This window comes from Athene cunicularia (assembly GCF_003259725.1).
Source record: "Athene cunicularia isolate RWA chromosome 4 unlocalized genomic scaffold, athCun1 chr4_part2, whole genome shotgun sequence".
Taxonomy (NCBI): Eukaryota; Metazoa; Chordata; class Aves; order Strigiformes; family Strigidae; genus Athene; species Athene cunicularia.
In genome coordinates, this window is record NW_020799099.1 from 28,590,103 (window position 1) to 28,609,398 (window position 19,296).

At 35.1% G+C, this 19,296-nt stretch overlaps 1 protein-coding gene across 2 annotated transcripts in view; it reads right to left on the reverse strand.

Moving 5' to 3' along the window:
• The window catches only part of FSTL5 (follistatin like 5), a 300,031-nt gene that overhangs the window by 125,388 nt on the left and 155,347 nt on the right, over window positions 1–19,296 (reverse strand). For both annotated transcript variants that reach the window (XM_026847761.1, XM_026847760.1), the window contains exon 5: window positions 7,428–7,548. In XM_026847761.1, coding sequence (XP_026703562.1) covers window positions 7,428–7,548 — 121 coding nt within the window. The remainder of the gene's footprint in view (window positions 1–7,427; window positions 7,549–19,296) is intronic.

Genomic DNA, 19,296 nt, shown 5'->3' on the forward strand with positions numbered 1-19,296 from the left:
ACAAGCATGTACAATATCTGATCTTGCAATACCTTGATAAAATCTTTTGGTTTTATGTTTATTCAGAAGGACAGCAAAAATCAGGCAAAGTTTTAAAAGAATAAAAAACTTCAGCTGCATGATACTATTTATCAGATGTATACTTATAAAGAATGTATGTTAAAATCAGTAATCTCCTACACTGATCCAGATTGGAACAGGCAACATACACCAACAGGTTAGCATTTCTCAGAGAACTTCTATGTTGTCAAACAGTAACAGTTAAGATTTTTTTTTTTTTTTAAAAAAAAGGGTCCTTTTACTCAGAGGCCTTTTTAAAAATAATTTTTAAAAATCATCTTAAAAAAAAAACCAAAACAACCACACATAGTCTTACTGGAGAAGCACCCAATAAACACATTTACCATCATTTGGAACTCACTTAGCATCAAAATTAATTGACTGATTTGCTCCTGAGAAATTTCAGGCACACTACTTCAATCCATGAAACAATATTTAATACCTTAAATATTTACTTGTTTGAAATGATCAGCTTAAAATTCTGCCCACTCAATAGAAGAGGTGGTATTCTTTTCCAGATGAGAATCTATAGATTGAAAATACATGTAGCATAGGTAGGAATTTGAAAGATAGATTAGATTGAGCAGAAAAAGATTACCACTAAGTCCAATAGTTCCTACTTAGTATGATGTTCACTGGTATTTTCAGAGGCTAGTGCTGATATATAATACCCTCTGGAACAATCTAATACATACTAGTTGTTGCTGAAAAGGAATTAACGGTAGCAGGAGGCAGAATAATACCTCTTCCTACCTCAGAAAATCTTTCCTCTACTACTTGTTAACCTCTTTTGCTATTGAAGATTCATCATAGTTATCAAGGTTTGTCTCAGATTCCACATTAAATACAATATTTGGGACCTCATAATGAAGTCATTGGAAGTATAAATTCAATAAGCATTTTCTGAGTTCCTCTTTATGGGCTTGAGGATAACTTATGGAAACCAATGGGAATTCTCATTTATTTCAATGAATAACTCAGTATAGACTTTTGATTTTTTTATTGTTGTTGTTAAATTCTGGTCTATTTTGCTTTGGAAATAAACATTTCAAAAGAGGATTTTTGAACCTGCACCTTTAATAACTGCATTTGACAAATGAAAATAGCAGTAAACCTATCATAATGATAACAGTGACATTTTAGAATATCTGAGGACCAAGAGAATCTAATAACTAAGCATATGCAATCATAATGAGCCCTGTATTTGTGTGGACTTCTTGCTCCTTGCCTTTCCATGATTCAAAACACAACAAAGCACAAAGTTTGACAATCATACTAGACATTGGCCTCACATTTCCTTCTAAAAGATAAGCCCAAAGACAAGTTCCGTAATTTCAGCCCAGATCAACTTCTGTAATAGCTGCTGTTACTGTAGGTTTATATATCACTTCATACAAATACCTCAGCAATAAGAAGTACTTGAAATCTAAATCTGATATCTGTGACCTGAACAGTATTTCAAGCCTGAAGTTACTTTTAAATATATAAAGCAATAGCATGTACAGTAACAATATACATGGTCCTAAATAACAGCTGCATTAGTGTTAATAGTGTTGAGTCATACCTGGAAGCACAAGCAGTACCAGTGAAACTATAAAGCATCGCTAATAGAAGGACTGACTAAAAAAGTCGGCTATATTTTGTTTTGGCTAAGTAATTCTGACAATTAATTGTACATCCAGTGGTAATTTTTACACTTAAGTCCTTAGTGTGAGGGCCTTCCATGGACCCTTTTTTTTAGCATAAGATAACATGAAAAATAGTTCTACACTAACAATAGAAAATTATTCTGAAAGATATTGCTATTTTTTCTTTATTTTATACAGGATGTCAATTGTTATGTAGAGAATTTAGCTCTATTATTTACAATAAACTTGTTATTTGTGTTCATTGTATTCGATCAGTTCTATTCATAAATGTCTAAATTGGTGTCATTCTTTCTACTGCACTCACAAAGGGAAGTGCCTACATACACATCTGCATCTGCCGAGTGATCAAACAGAATAATTTATTACTGTTTACTTGCTTGTGGTATGCCTTGAGGTTTTGCAAGCCACTGTGAAGGCCATCTGAAGTACCTGCCTTGAAATTACATTTTAGATGGTACTTTAAAGAAGTAAAACACATGAGATTATTTATTTTAGAAAAGAGCACTAGAAGACAAACAAAAAGAGATAGCATTTATAGCAAACATAGAATTATCTTGATACTATATGAGACATTACACAAAGAAAACCCTTGAAAAGCAAAAGCAGTATATCAGTTGAGTTTTAGTTTACAGAAGATAAAGCTTTCAAGAAGCTGTATTTCCCATTTCTAGCTTTGCTTGGTTCCATCACCTTAGGCTTTCAGCCACCCTTTCAGAAAATGTCATTTTTCCCTGTCTAAAAATTTGCTAGTAGAAAATCCTTTAGCTTGGGGCTGGCTGGGGAAGGAAAATGTAAAAGCAAACCAAGACACTAAGATGGAGCTGAATCACTTTTGAGATAGAATTTTACATGACATGGCCAAAGCAGGAGAGCACCAAACCAAGTGATTCCTTTAGGCCCAAGATCCCAAAATCTAGCTAGATCTCAACTTTCTGGTTTATCTTATATCAATGGAAATAGTTTTTTGGGCTCTGCTCCGCATACACTATTGATCTAGTTAAGCTGTTGTTGTATCTAGTAGACAGATGCTATAGCACCAAAAAAACCCCTCACACAGTTTGAGTGAAAACAGCCGATACCCAGAAAACCACATCAGTCTTGCCAGTATGTAAAACACTACAGAAGCCAGTAAGCATCTTAATCTGCTTGTAACATTTTATGAAGCTGGACTTGGCACAAACCTCCAGGGAAGAGAGCACCCTCTCAAACATTTTCTTTCTTTGTTACTGCCTCAGCATCTGACCTTCTGAAGGGGAAAAGGGATTTTTATTCCACTGCATGCAGTTATTCACACGTGGTTGTCCTGTTTATTTTTAACTCATTTTGTCAGATAAAATGCGATTGTCAAAAGTAGTTCACAGAATACATGCAAGCATGTATATATGTATAGATATATATTTATGTGTATGCCTATACCTTTAAAGCAGGCAAAGATTAAATCTTTATTTTCTACCACTAGAATAAAAACAGAATTGCTGTTACCTGTGGAGAACTCTTCATAAAGTAGTACAATCTAGTCATGTTTGATTCTGAATTTACAATCTTTAGATGACAGTCAAATTTCTAATTAAGTATGCCAATGAAAAAATTCCCACCTGCAAATGCTAATGAAACAGTACTGATAATTAATCCCACAGATATGCATTCATATTTAAATAAAATGTAATTGCCTAATGCCTTAAAAAGAAACCACTTTAAAGAAGTAGGTTATTCAACAGCATGGTGAAGACGGCTTTTAATCCAATCCAACTGTGTTCAAACTCTTATCCAAGTGTTTTTAAATACCATTGGAAATCACAGCTAGAAATGTACATGTTAGTTGTATGCCTTATTATTATTTATCTCCTTTTTAGGCTGTCTGACAACACAAATATCCCTGATGCCTGCTCTCCTTTTCCAGCATTCTCCTTTTTTACAAAAGTTGTTCTGTGCAGTGTGAGCCTGTAATGAGTAGAGAATATTGATGAACAACTACATTTAGAAAATGAGAGCTGTTAAATCTTGACAAATTTGAATAGGTCTTAAACGTAGATTTTGTTATCTATAGTATATCTTACATTTTAGTAGCTTTAGGTACAAATGGGCTTCAAAAGTACCCTTGGGGAATTGCCACATGTGAAAAAAAGTACATGTGGTGCTGTGACTCCTATTGCCCCTCCCCTACCTCTACCACCTAGTCCTAGCATTTCTGTGCTCATATGACTCTTAACAAACAAGGCATTAGAACTGCTTCCCTTCTATTCACTTTCTTCCACTTCCTCTCCGTACTTAAAAAAGCAATTAATTAGAATAAATAAAATTAAAGAAAATAACAACAAAACCACCCTCTGAATTCTGTGCAGAAGTTTTGAAAAGGATCCATTTATCCATCATTGCAAAACTAAATTTCCCCCCCTACACCATTCTCACTGAATACTGTCAGTAGCTCTTGATCCAGCAGTTGGGCAGACAAACTTTAATAATGAGAGTTTAACGGTTCTCAAATCCACTGCTCCACTGATATTAGAGACAGAGGTAAATCCACTGAGAGTAGAAGGCATTAAATTGAGATTAGGTTTTAAATGTAGATTAAAAAGGTGGAGATAAAAGAATGAAAAACCAGTGACAAACACACTGTCAAGCTCAGTGGACAGAGGACAGTGAAGGGGTCAAAAATTCTACAAGTGTTTTTCATTTAAAGTAACAGTTATGTCTTTTGATGAACCCTGCAAATACTATTACTCAGTTATAATCTTTCAATCATTACATAGATATGAAAAGTATTTTTTTTTAAATCCTTCCTTTTTTTGTTTTATTTTGTTCTACATGTTTGAAAGTGTCCAAGCTGGTAAAAAGTAATCTTTTCCATACTGTACAAAATTATAATTTCAAATGTATAATTACAAATGTATAATTACAATATAACATAATCATGGAATACAAAATTTAAATTATTAAATTCTTAAAGAAAATTCTGGGAAAAAAAAATCAGATTTATTTCTGTTTGGAATAAATATTTTCAACATTCCTATTTCACTTTATTGAAGAAAATTAAAATGTTTAATTCTGTCATAGATTGATGCTTAACTGAGGAGATACTTGTGTGTGGAATGTTGTGTTGAAAATGTTACGTTGAGTGGTTCTTGTATATATTTCCTTGAATGGATCTGGTTCACTCTCCATATTAAATCTCTGTTTCCTGGTAAATCCAGATTTGCCACTACTAGCAGCAGGTCACAGGCTTTCCTTAAGCAAACAACACAGGCCTCTGGACTGGGCTGCCACATTCGCTTTGCCTGGGGTTGTCTTGGTTTGTGTGGAGAGCTTGGTTTCAGCTCGGGGTCACCTTGGGGTTTAGCCATAAGAGCAGTAGTCAAATGACCAGGTGGATATAATTTAATGTATTTTGGTTTTGCTTAGCTTAATATCCTTTTATAGCATGATGCAATTTTTGTTAATGTTATTGACATAGGTCAGAATGACTGAATTCAAACTCTCTTAAAACCAAATGCAATGGAATTAGAGTTAATCCTCAAATTTATTTCAAGATTATTTGTTCTGCCTTCATTACAGAGACTAATGGTATAGCACATTCTTTTGGCTGGTTGGGCACACAAGGTACACTGAAATAAAACCTTTTTTTTAGGTTTCATTTTTAAACAATGTAACGAATATGTAGACAGTTTGTAAAAAACCCTACATAGAAGAATTAATCTTATTCTAGAAATCATCTTCCAAGATACCGGTATAGTTTTAAATAGGGTCTTCTCCACTATTGTAGTGCAACAAAGAAACCTAAATAATTCCTAACTTTATGGATTCTAATGTTTCCATTATTATTCATATTAAGGCAATGCTTAATATACCATATGGAAATGACCTTCATTAATAAAAAGACCATCAAAAATATACAAAAAAAGCGCTATTCTTATGTTTGGAGTTTTACAACTATGCAAAATACTCCCTCAGAGGCACAGCAAAGTCTTATTTGGAAGAACAATGTTATGCTTCCATTAATACATGGTTTCAGTGTTTGCAAACAGCATGCTAACGTTTTAAACATGCCTTTAAACTTCTGGGACTGCTAAATATCCTACATGCTTCCATATATATTTCCACATTTATGCATATAATCAAGATCTACATGTACAACATCTATCCCTATAATCATAGATAACGCATAGGTTTGTTTCTATAGATGCTATGTAATTCTGTATCTTTTTGTAAATCAGACTCATATCACAACTTTTAATAAAGAAATTACAGTATTTCCTAGTGTTTTGCTAGTACAGATGAATTAATTTATCTCACTGCCACAAGGTCCTAACATCTCTCATTCTCTCCCTCTCCTCCTGTATTTCTTGGCTGTATTCACCTTTTGCATGAGTTATGGTCTGACCCTTCACTTACTCAATTCAGGTCACCCTACTGGCAGAAAATAAGTAGGATTGGGGGTGCGATGTGGAGGGTAAATATTTTTCTGCTGATTTAGTAAGTGGCTCAGAAAAGAGACCATGAGTGTCAGGACATTGCAAGAAAGGCAGTCAGATAATGTCAGGAAGCAGGATGAAGGTTATTCTAGGAGCAGTAAGCTATTCGTTCAGCTAAGCAGTATCACAAAATCACACTTTCTGAAAGACTTTCAGGGAAATAAGAATAGAATTCAATGGGCAAAATTAGGAAACTTTCAGGCACTCTTACTTGATGATTAATTTCATGTTTACTCTTATTGCTTTCAATGCAGCTATTTTTTTCCTAATATCCATTCATAACTTTTTAGTTTCAAACTCTTTAAATAGTTTTGGAACTTTTTTCATTTGACATCATCTAAAGTGGCTGAAAGCTGTTAGTTGTCCAAAGATAAAGTACAAGAAGACTAAAGCAACAGGCTGTAATGACTCAAAATGAGGATACAATAATGGACTAGTCAATGCATAATTAAACTGTAATTATAGAAAGAGCTAAGGACAAACTTGATCTGCTATGCTGCCAGGTTACTGAATGTGGAGCAACAGCTACTGAAACTCAGAATTCAAGATTCAGAGTTAGATTAGAGGTAGGTAAGAGTGAAAATCATCAGTTCTGATCTGGATATAGCAAAATATATGGATGTATCTTATATTGCATGTAACATACAAAAAGGAAAGCTTTCAACACCTTTCTTCTTTCTGCTATGTACTATCATGTTGACCCATACCCCAGTGGTTTGGTCAAGATGTTTGGATATACTCTACATATTTGTCCCCAGCCACATTCGGCATTCAGGGAACAAATACCTGGCAAAACTACACTATAAATCTCTATCTCTCTGAGTCCTGTGAAGACATAAGGCACCTAATAGAAGTGTCACATTTGTTGCTGGGTTTGTCAGAAAGGGTCTTATCAGTACTCATAAATACAGGGTGTGGGGAAGTGTTCAAGCTTTTTCAGTTTTATTGATTATGTCTTAACCACACTACCTCCCACTTGAGTGCAACACCGACTTATCAATGTATGTTGGCATTAAGAAAGATTATCTACAAATTCTCCATTACCCAAATCCCTCAGAAAACTGGACACTAATGGATCTCATTGATTTCTGCTAAGTTCTTTACTGTATCATGACTGTTAAATTGTGCTCTTTGTTTAATTACAGCATCAGGATGTATCAAGATTTAAAAATTAAAAAATAGTATTTTAGAAAATCAAAGCAAGAGAGAGAAAAGAAAACAGGAAGAATAGGTTAATCTTTGTACTTACGAAAAGCTCTATAGAATTCTTCCAGTGCTAGGTGCTTGTCACTATTATAATCATCGTATTTCAGCAAATCGAAGAGAGAGCAGTCAGACAGATCCTTGCCAAGCTCATCCCGTTTTATTACCTGACAAGAAAATTATAACCATGAAATTACATTTGAGCTCTTAGAGTTCTCTGGTATAATTAATTGTTTCTAATAATCATTTAATAGATCATTTTAAGGTTGCTGTGGGGCAATGAACTGCAACTGTGTAAAGTCAGGGATTTCTAGTTACTTTGTAATTATTTATTGCAGTTTTAAAACTTAATACCTTTAGGACAGTCTCACTGAGATTACACAAAAGATTTTAGAATACATAGAGAAAATATACAATGGGAATAGAGAGAAGCACTGTAAAGACACTGTGAATGTTAAAGCTGATTTTACTTTACATGCATAGGAATTGTCATTAAGAAACTTTCATATATACTTGACATAATAATTTCCCAAGTACACATAATGTCTTCTTCCTCTCAGTCTAATTCCTAACCACAAAATAAAATTCAAAAATAATTAAAATAAAATTCAATTACTCAACTAATTTTATCAACCTCTAATAGGCTTGTCAAAAGACAAGTTCTTCCCAAAGACCTGTTATAAAAGCAGCAGATCTGAAAAGGCTCCTGCTTCTCAATGAAGGCACATACACTCTGTAAATAGAGTATAATTAATAGCTATTTGTTTTTTAACTCCAATGCACTTCTCCCAGAGAAACGTTCTGTAATTGGTGCACCATTTTGGTTTAAAGTCTGTATATGTTTATAGACATCTACGTCAATTCCATCCAAAGAATTTTTAAGATGTTGATAACCACAAATATTCAGAATTCTCATTTTACATGGTGCATGTATTAAAAACACTATCACAGAACTGAAAGAACTAAACGTAATGCAACTCCTTGTTGCAATGTTGCACAATTTAAACTTCTGTACTGGGCACAGAAAAAATGAATATAACTATAGTTAATTCCTTTGTAGAATAATTACTCGTCCTACTCTGTCTCTCAAAATAACTGCAGAACCATTATATTTGTATTATCATATGATAACAGGGGATTCAGAAGTTTTTGTGTTTCAGTTGCTCTGTAAAGGTATCAGCAGGAATATATAGAAAATTAATTCAGTTTTTATTAATGTAAATAAAAATTATCTAAACAAATAGAGAATAAAAGGAACACTAGAGCAAAGAGAAAGGACACAAACTTTTTATCTTACTAGAAGCAATCCTCTATATATTAATATAAAAGCATTATAAGAGATAATAACCTTGTTAGTACGTTAGAAAGTATGAAAACTGTTCACAAAGAAAAATCACCACAATACCAGCTTTAGCTATTATTAATTAAAGATGCATACTACGCTACCTGAATATTCGTGCTAGCTACTTGTTGTACAATAAAAGCCTGTTTATTCAGTTCACATTAAATTGAATTAAGAAAAAATGAAATTGTGTAGATCTTACAGCTGGTACATAAAGATCAAAAATGCAGTCTGGGAAAAATGAACTCTAAATCCATCATAGTTATACAAGTAGTATTAAAGATATAATGGTGTGTATTGAAAACTTCATGCTAGAAATCTCTGCGATTTCAAGGCTATGAAATGTTGCTAAAATCACAGCTGATTCATGAAAAAGGAACATTTAGAGTGAAAGCATTATTTCTTTGTTTATTTTTCAGAAAAGAGGGTCTGAAATAGTTTAAAAGACTTTTTCCCACTAGCTTCAATTTTATAAACAAGGATTCAACTTTACACCTAATGTGGTATAATAAACCTTTATTAAAAGCCCAGCAACACCTGCCGCTATAGTACCACATTTTTAATTGCATATTAGTGTTCTCAGCTTCAATCCTTTGAGTTGAAGTCTGTCTCATGATGCTTTTCATTTATAATTGGTCAACTTTATTTAAATAAAAATAATTAATAAAAGATTAGCCAGAATGACTGAGATATTTCCAAGAATGGAAATACCTACGGACAGGTATGATTTCTTTTCCTAGCAATTACTTAATTTTCATCTTCAGTAAACCTATGATTTTGATTACAGATGTAAGATTCAGTGTTTGTTTAGACATAGACATCTTTATGCTAGCAATATACTTTGGGGTTCTTTGGAAAATTCACTCAGTTTTAATAAACCTTCCAAAAATGTCAGTGAGGACAGATTTTAGAAGGTACAGAAGTTATCTCATATCATGATTAATGTTAATTAACTGTGATTTGTTACTTAAAGAGCTGTTCCAATTTTTATCCAATAGGAATTCTCTTGTGCTGGATCTACCCATCTCCTGACTACAATGTGATCTGTGGATCAGATAAACTCTCTCATCAAAAGCAAAATTAATCTTTATGGAGATGTTCGTTGGTTGTTTTATTTTCTTTCTCTTGAAGGGGTGGGGGATTAATATTCTATCAGAAGAGGTACAACTCAGAACAGGTATTAGGGAGTAGGGATTTGGATTTTTAAAAATTACCTGTTTCTGTAGTAGCTTGCAGTTAGATCAGATTGACTATGATATGAAATTACAGCCTATATGAGACTAACAAAGCAAAGCTGACTACTTACCAAGCTGTAGGCCAACAGAGAAGTTGTTTAGCAACTTACATTAGCATCAAGTGCTTTAAAATCATCAGCATCAAACTGCCTGTTCACAAGAGTTTCTAACTCATCAGCCAAGACCTTTTTCTTGTTGACATTACTTTTTAACAGATCTTCACTTACCAGTGAAATTTCATAAGGTGGGACATATAATGACACAGCACAAGTATTCAAACAAGGCAAGAAAAATCATCAGTATTGGCTTGAGAAATAAACAGTGGAATTCACAAATGAAGACTGTGAATACTTTTTGTGTTTCTAAATGCTGTCACATCATGATATAATACCATCTTCTAGGAAATATAGCCTGTCAGATAACACCATTTTTCTTTTTTTTTTTCACTTATGTAAGAAACAATTTACAAAGGCAGCTTGCTAAACATAATAGCTTCTTGTAGGCATGTTTTAATTTCACACCCTGCATAATTACAAGAGAAAAATAATACTATGCCATATCAGTAAGGCATATACCGCATGAATAATAATGTCAGTAATTGCAAAACCTCAAAAAGTAGATGTCAGTAAGGAATCATCAATGGCTGAAACAATCCAGTGGGATTTAGAAAGTCTGGGGTCTCATCACAATCTTTTTTTGATAATTTAAAAATAAATTAAAAAAATAAAATCACCAGATGGTATATATTGTTGAGGTGAATAATAATGAGAAGGATATGGCAGCATATGAAATGAAATCGATCATATGTTTGGATGTTTTCAGAAAAAGTATCTGGGCTTTCACAGAGTCAAATGTAAGGTCATTCATCTGAAAATAAGAACCTAGACCATACATTAATGAGGATAAACAGGGCCTGGAAAGCCTTTTATCTGAAAAGGAGCCAGGATTTGCTGTGGATAAGAAAGTCTCAAAATTCCAGGATCATTCTGTAGCCTAAGCAAGCAGTATGATCTTTTGAAGTGTAATGAGGTAACTGGGGGTAGAAAAGCAATGGTGGGACAGATATGGAAACAAACCATTCAGTTTTGACTTGTCCATATTCGTGTTGAGAAACTAGGAGGGAACTTGTCAAGTTAGAAAGGATCCATAGAACTAATCAGAAGCCTGCTGAAGACACTTTACATTAAGAGAGCTGGGAAAACTCAATCTTTATAGTTTTTTGGGGCTTTGGTTTTGGTTTTGTTCTTTTAAAGTGAGACTAAGGATTGATCTTATCACTTTCCATAGATACTTTCACCAGGGAAAGAAATAAAGAAATAAATATGGGTGTTTCAATTTGGTAAACAAAATTTAATAGGACAGGGAAAAAGAATAGCACCTCTGAACCCCCAAAATAAAAGGTACAGAAACAATTAACCTTGAATCCTGGGACTCTTAAATTCTCCTCTATGTTTTCAAATTAAGCCTTATAGACCTTTTTTGCTTCAGACAAAAGCAAGACATCACAATTTTTTACTTAAAGGTGTAGAACAAATAGAATAAAATTCTATGTCTATGATACACAGGTTAGATTAGATGAAGGTGTATCATAGATGATCTAAGCCTTAAATTTTAAATTCTATTGATCTCTGTCCATGGAGGAGAGAAAAGTAAAATTCAAGAAACCTGATTCTTGAGCCAATTCTTTAAACCCATCTTATCTATTTCTTGGTTAAACTAAACAGACAGTAATTAGTTAGGAAGCAAAGATAGAAAGAGAAAATTTTTAGTGAGTCACATGCTAGAAACAAAATTCATTCTATAAAGGTTAAAGCCTGATTAAGATGATCTGCACAATTTTATGTTGTATTCTACAAGTCATACATGGGATTATTCTGAACTGAAAATTGATACCAGGGAATGTTCATGAATATATATGCTCACAAATTTTACTTTACATTTCCATAAAGACAATAAAGTATTTACTTTCCATATGGTAAACAGGTAAAAGGTAAGACATACAGCAAAACTGCTGCTCTGTTTGTGGGTCATTGTGAAACCCCATAAATTCTGCGAAGTTAGAAACTATCTAAATTTGCAAATTAAACACGGCTTTTCTAAACTATGAACCTTATCCTTGAGAACTGAATGCTCTTTGAAACATGGAGGATGGATTTGTAATATTTGGCAAATATTGTATTTTTTAAAGATGTAGCGTGCAATTATTTATTTTCTGTAAAACAACATACTGTTATCTAAGTTCAAAACCTCTCACAAATTTATTTAGTACTCCAAATTTTAGGAAATACGGAAAGGTAATCTAATTAAAAATTACAAACTCCATGTTGGAATAGATTGATTCATTTATTCCTTTTTTTATTTTTGACAGTCACAATAAAAAGTCTGCAGATATTATGAAGCTAGATCACTTATGTTTCCTTTATTAGTCCATATTACCAAAAATTTTGTCAGTGTTTTTTTGCTTGCCTGTGATTTATGGTCTCTATGTACTTCCTCAAAGAATACGGTACAGAAATAAGACTAGAAATATTTCCTTTAAAGTGAATATGGTGGTTTGATTGTGTTTGTCTTTCCTAAAAGCAAGCAGCTCATCACAACAGTATCATTCAGTGCTTGATCATCAAACATCAAACACTGGGAATTGTTTTACAAATAAATTCTGACTGAGGGGGTAGAAATTAAAATAATTGATCATTTACAAAATCAAATTAATAATAAAGGCTGGTAAATTGTTCCTTGCTTTAAGTTCCCCTAACCCAGTTCAATCAGTATTCTTAGTCCACTAGCATGTTCTGTAGCACTTCAACACCACCCTTTATTTGGTTTCAATAGTAGAGTGTTACCTTCAGAAATTTGAGGTGGAGTGAGTAAAAATATGGGACTTCTGCATCACAGAACAGGTCATGACACAGAAAACCCTGAGAAAAGAGAGATCTGAACTTGTAGACCCACACAGAGTGCAACGTAAAGGCACGGACTCAGTTTCAGTTAAGGGTATTACCTCAATACTGTCCTATACTGAGTTATGCTGCCCAGATATGAGCTTTCTCTCTGCAAACTACTCCAATGAGTCACACTTTCCTGCCTTTCCACTTCCACATTTAGCAGGGGGAAGACCTAATCTGACTCAGAAGATGTAAATGTGTCCTTAGATGTCTGCAAATATAATGCTGAAGTTATAGATATCTAGCCCACAGTATAGGACTAGAATAGGTATTCATACCACAGATAGCAGGGGTAAAATTCTGCACCTCAGAATTAGACCTAGAACTACCAGTACTCTGAGCCTGTGGCTTTGGAGCTAACCAACAGAAGACAATGTTGACACAAGTGCAAACAAAATCTTGCATTGTTAAACTTTTGTGTCCGCTTTCAGCTAATGCTAGCCCAAGGACCTACCCAGGAAATGAAGCTGGATCCAGTTTCCTTTGCAGCCTGTTGCTGTGTTTCAAAGGACACTGTTTCTTAGGACAGAATTTAAGAATCATTGAGTAAGGGAGAAGTAACTGAAGAATAACTGTTTGGCCTAACCTCGAAGTCACTGGCTAGAGAAAGGGATAACCTAGGCAACCTCAGCCTCAGAAATTGTTTCTTCTATATTTTGCATGAGCTAATCACTAGACTGTGCCCACACAATCTGGTGGTTAAGGTACCCTTATTTAAAAACGTTTCTTGTCAGGCACAGACTTTGCTCCTAGCCAGAAACTGAGAAATTCAAAATGGCAAGATCATCTAGCAGTTGTATTTTACAATGATTACACACATCTAAGGATCCTAAATACCCCATTTGGACTGAAGAAAAGACTTCAAGCTCTCTACCCAGGTATATGAAATATTCTCATGTAAGTACATACACCAGGGTATTCATCTAATACCTAGATATAGGGTAGAATTAATCTTATTTAAAAGAAATTCATGGTCCTTTTTTTCCTTACATGTCATTCCAGTAGCTAAATAATTCTAATCCAGAGTAACTGAATTATCTGTTATGCAAGAAAATAATGGGAAGTGCTTCTTCTTGATAAAAGCAAAGGCAGCGAACAGAGATCAAGATGTTCAGGTTTAGCACTATGATTACAGTATTTGCAAGCTATATTTCACTAGTAATCCCTGAAAAGTTCTCTTTCCTTCCGGCCCAGTTTTAAAGTTTTATGTAAGATTCTAATTTTTATTTTGAATATAAAATTGAATAAAGTGTATGCTCAATTTTTCCTAGATTAGTAATAGTAAAAAATAGATAATACAACCTAAATAATAAGGTACCCTTAATTAATAGGCAGAAAATAAATAGAACTATAGTTTAACAGGCAAAATATAATTCTGCCTATGCCCCATGTGGGAAACACCAAAGTTGATTAAAAATTCAAAAAGAGGAGACAGGCTTTTTATCTCTTCTGTCAGTTTGAACTCCTCCAAATAACACATAATAATACCACTGATAGGATGCAAAGTCAATAGTTGTAAAGGCAAGAATTTAAAGGCCAGGGCTCCACAAATTATTCTGATCAGAGTTTGAGAACCCAGTGATGACAGAAAAGGTTTACATATAGTAGAAGCTGTGAAAACAAGTGCCTTGAAGTATCAGCTGGTGTAAAGTGCAACAGTATTAAAATTAGTATAAATATAAAACAGAAAGTTAACTTTTTTTTTTTTTTCCTTTGGCAGAATATAGGGAACATAGTTTAGAAACCAGTCTTTAAAGGAAAAGACATATCCATAATTTAGGACAAGTTGTTACATAGAAAAGGACACACATCTGTTCTCAAATCACTTAAAGAACAGAAACAGGAAGAAACTAATTAAAATGTTATATTACCTATACATTTAGCAACAATTAATACTGTATTAGGTAAACGAATTAAATGTATAATTCCTCCAGAATACGGGTTTTTTTAAGATAATATATAGTAACCAAGCCATATATAGATACAGCTCTACTCATCTACAGAGAGTGTTTTCTTACAAGGCATGTCACGTTCCCGAGATTTACAGGTAAGTACACATATGTACACATATCAATAAAGACAACAGTACTTAATAGCCTACTTAAAATTTGTTTCTCTTTTAGTACAATTTACATTAGAAATTTTGAATTGATGCTTTATGTAAAGATGCTATATATGCATACACACACCCACACCCCAACCTAGTTTATCTACAAACACACATGGATATATAACACCATTCAAAGGTTCATTACGCTTTATGAGAAATCTGTATTTCTGGTATCACCTGTAATTGAAGCATATTAAACTGATATGTGAAAGTGCCATATTTAATCGTATAGCAATTCCCATAACTTCAACTTCTCATTCCGTGACACAGTGATGAACTTGGTACATTTCCTGAGAGTGAGTGGTTCATTAGGCTGTTTCTTAATTGTTTTTGTTTGGTCTCATTAACTGAAATTAAATGACACTGAGAAAACATCAAAATAAATTGCAGAAGTAAGGATTAATTTTTTTTAAAAAATGTAACCTATTGTTATTTGCCCTATGTTAAGCTGGTAAATAACAAAATATATGTACTTTCAAATACCTTGATATATTATCTTATAAACAAGGACCCTAAATTCTTTCTTTGACTCCAGAAAATAGATCATTAAAAAGCAGGAAAGGAAGAGGAAAATTTATTATTATTATTATTATTATTATTATTATTATTATTATAATATATTCAACTTGCTTTTAGATTATGTCACTTCCCTTTTTAAAAATATTTTGCTGTTTCAGCTCACTAGTACAAGAAATAAATAGAAGCAAAGCAGCTCAAAGTCTAATCCAGTATAGATTATTTCACTTTCACTCACAGAAGGAGCTTGAATTTCACTGTTGAGCAAGGTGAAGTATTCCAAAAGCTCATGTAAGCTTTCACTGATGATAACCAGAAAAGGCTTACTACTTATAAAATGGCAATTCCACCATACAGGAGTAACTGCATTAATCACTGATATAAACACATTATATTCCCCTATCTCTCTATAATACTTTAGATGATTTTTCTCTTCTATACAGCAGCAGCAATATAATCAAGCACTCTACAGTATTAGAAATGCTGACATTCCATTTATAACTTTGTATGAAATTCCAGTTTGCTTTTGCATGAGATAAAAAACAATGAACACATAGGTCTGTTAACAACTTAATATTCATAGCTAACCAGAAAACCCAATTATTATCCTTTATTTTGGATCACTTTAAATTATTTCAAAGTGCTTTAAAAAAAAAAACAAAACAAACAGCATTGGCCCCAAAGTTGATCCCTGAGGAACACCACTCACTGTTCTCCACTCAATCAATAGCTCAATGTCCAAGTGTAGAGCAGTGATGAGTGGTGTTCCTCAGGGGTCAGAGTTGTGGCCAGCGCTGTTTAACATCTTTGTTGGTGATACATGCAGTGGGATTGAGCGCACCCTCAGCAAGTTCACCAACAGCACCAAGCCATGTGGTGCGGTCAACATGCTGGAGGGAAAAGGATGTCATCCAGATGGACCTGGACAGGCTTGAGAAGGTGGGTGTGTGCAAACCTCATGAAGTTCAACAAGGGCAAGTGCAAAGTCGGGTACATGGGTTGTGGCAATCACAAGTGCAAGTACAGGCTGGGTGATGAGTGGATTGAGAGACCTTGAGGGTATCAGTGGATGGAATTAGTGGAGCAGTTAAGGGTATTAGTGGATAGAAAACTGACTATGAACCAGCAATGTGTGCTCACAGCACAGAAAGGCAACCACACCCTGGGCTGTATCAAGAGAAGTGTGGCCAGTAGGTCAAACAAGGTGATTCTCCCATTCTACTCTGCCCTTGTGAGACCCCACCTGCAGTGCTGTGTCCAGCTCTGGGGCCCTCAACATGAGGAGAAAGACACAGACCTGTTGGAGCAGGTACAGAGCAGGCCACAAAGATGACCAGGGAGCTGGAGCACCTCCTCTATGAGGACAGGCTGAGAGAAGAGAAGGCTCCAGGAAGACCTTATAGCAGCCTTCCAGTACTTAAAGGGGGCCCAGACAAAAGATGGGGAGGGACACTTTATCATAGGGTGTAGGGGTAGGATGAGGGGTAACAGTTTTAAACTGAAAGAGAGTAGATTTAGGAGTAGATATAAGGCAGATTTTTTTTACTGTGAGGGTGGTTAGACACTGGCACAGGTTGCCCAGAGAAGCTGTGGCTGCCCCCTCCCTGGCAGTGTTCAAGGCCAGGTTGGACGGGGCTTTGAGCAACCTGGGCTAGTGGAAGGTGTCCCTGCCCATGGCAGTGGGGTTGGAACTAAATGATCTTTAAGGTCCCTTCCAACCCAAACCATTGTATCATTCAAAACAAAACAAACCATTGAAGGAACTACCCCACTTTACTAGAAATATTGCAGATATTTCACATTTATGTTAGACTAGAGATGATGAAGATGATGAAATTTCTGACTATTTCATAGACCAGCCTTTTTGAAGAGTAGATACTCTTTCTGATTAGTATGTAATTCTCAAACCAGAGTGGTCTAAAAGGTTACCTTTATCAGTAAGTTCTTTCAAAATCAAGTCACATCTGACTTGCCAACATAGGATTTGGAAACTAGGAATGAGTTAGGGTCAGCAGGGAAAGCAGTCAAGTCAGAAGACTTTATATGGGCAAAAAATATATTCACTTAGCCTGCATTGAGCTACACAATCCCACCACTTTTCTGTCTTCATTGCAGACTACCTTGTCTGACATTTATACTGTGTAATAGAGTTATAATTATTTTAAACTGCAATTATGTATTAGATTACAAAGCCATGAAAAAAAATATACCTAGATGCCAGAATTGTTCAAATAGCCTGTCAATTTTTATTGTTATAATACTTGAAATATTTAGTTTAGAATGGTCTCACTATTTGAAGTACCTTTTTATATAAAACCCACTGTTTTTGCTTTTTCTGGAGAGGAATATTCATTTCTATTACATCAAGATGCAAATGCAAGGACCTTATGATTTCTGAGCCAAAATACATCAATAAAAAGTAGAGTGTTGCTGTCACCATTTCAAATCTCAAACTGATTCATTTCAATTTTACATTAGGTAGGATGACTATGTGGACACCTATAAGATAACAAAATGCAATCCAAGAGCCTGATTGCACTCATTGCACACCAAGACTGAGGAGAAGTAAAATGTAAGATGCACTAAAAACTGAAGTTGAATATTCACATGAAAATAAATTAACTTCAGGAGTCCTTGTTTTCTACAACAAATATGTTATTTTTCATATTCCCTTAATATGATTAAATTTAAAATGCAGACAGGAATTATTATTTATGACAGGTCTGCAGATTTCAAAATTTTGCTTGTATTGTGAGCACAACTGAGAAAAATTCTCCTAATTCTGAGAACGTTTTCAAGAGTACAGTAATGTCTCCCTGAGGTAGGTTGATGCCAGGTGCCACCCAAAGCTGCTCTATCACTCCCCTCCTCAGCTGGACAGGGAAGAGAAACATATGACGACAGGCTCACAACAGGGAGAGATCATTCACCAGTTACCATCATGGGCAAAACAGACTCAACTTCGGGAAAAATTAATTTAATTTATTACTTATCAAATCAGAGTAGGATAATGAGAACTAAAACCCAATCTTAAAAACACTTTACCCCCAGCTGTTCCCTCCTTCTTGGGCTGAAATTCACCCAACATGGGTCCCTCCCATGGGCTACAGTTCTTCATTAACTGCTCTGGCATGGTTCTCTTCCATGGGGTGCAGTCCTTCAGGATCAGGCTGCTCCAGCATGGGTCTCCTGCAAGTCACAAATCCTGCCAGAAAACCCGCTCCAGCGTGGGCTCCTCTCTCCACAGGGTTACAGGTCCTGCCCTGAGCCTGCTCCAGTGTGGGCTTCCCACGGGGTCACAGCCTCCTTTGGGTGCAGCCACCTGCTCTGGCATGGGGTCCTCCCTGGGCTGCAGGTGGACCTCTGCTCCACTGTGGTCCTCCATGGGCTGCAGGGGCACAGCTGCCTCACCATGGTCTTTACCACAGCTGCAGGGGAATCTCTGTGCTGGTGCCTGGATTACCACATCCCCCTCCTTCTTCAGTGACCTTGGTACCTGCAGAGTTGTTTTTCACATATTCTCACACCTCTCTCCTGGCTGTTGCTGTGCAGAAGTTTTTGGGTTTTTTTTCCTCTTCTTAGATATGTTATTCCAAAGGTATAATGTAAATGAAATGCAAAGGTAATAAAGTAAATGGTACCACCATTGCTGATGGGCTCGGCCTTGGCCAGTGGCAGGTCTGACTTGGAGCTGGCTGGCTCAGTGGGACATGGAGGAAGCTTCTAGAAGCTTCTCGCAGAAGCCATCTCTGTAGTCCCCCTGCTAC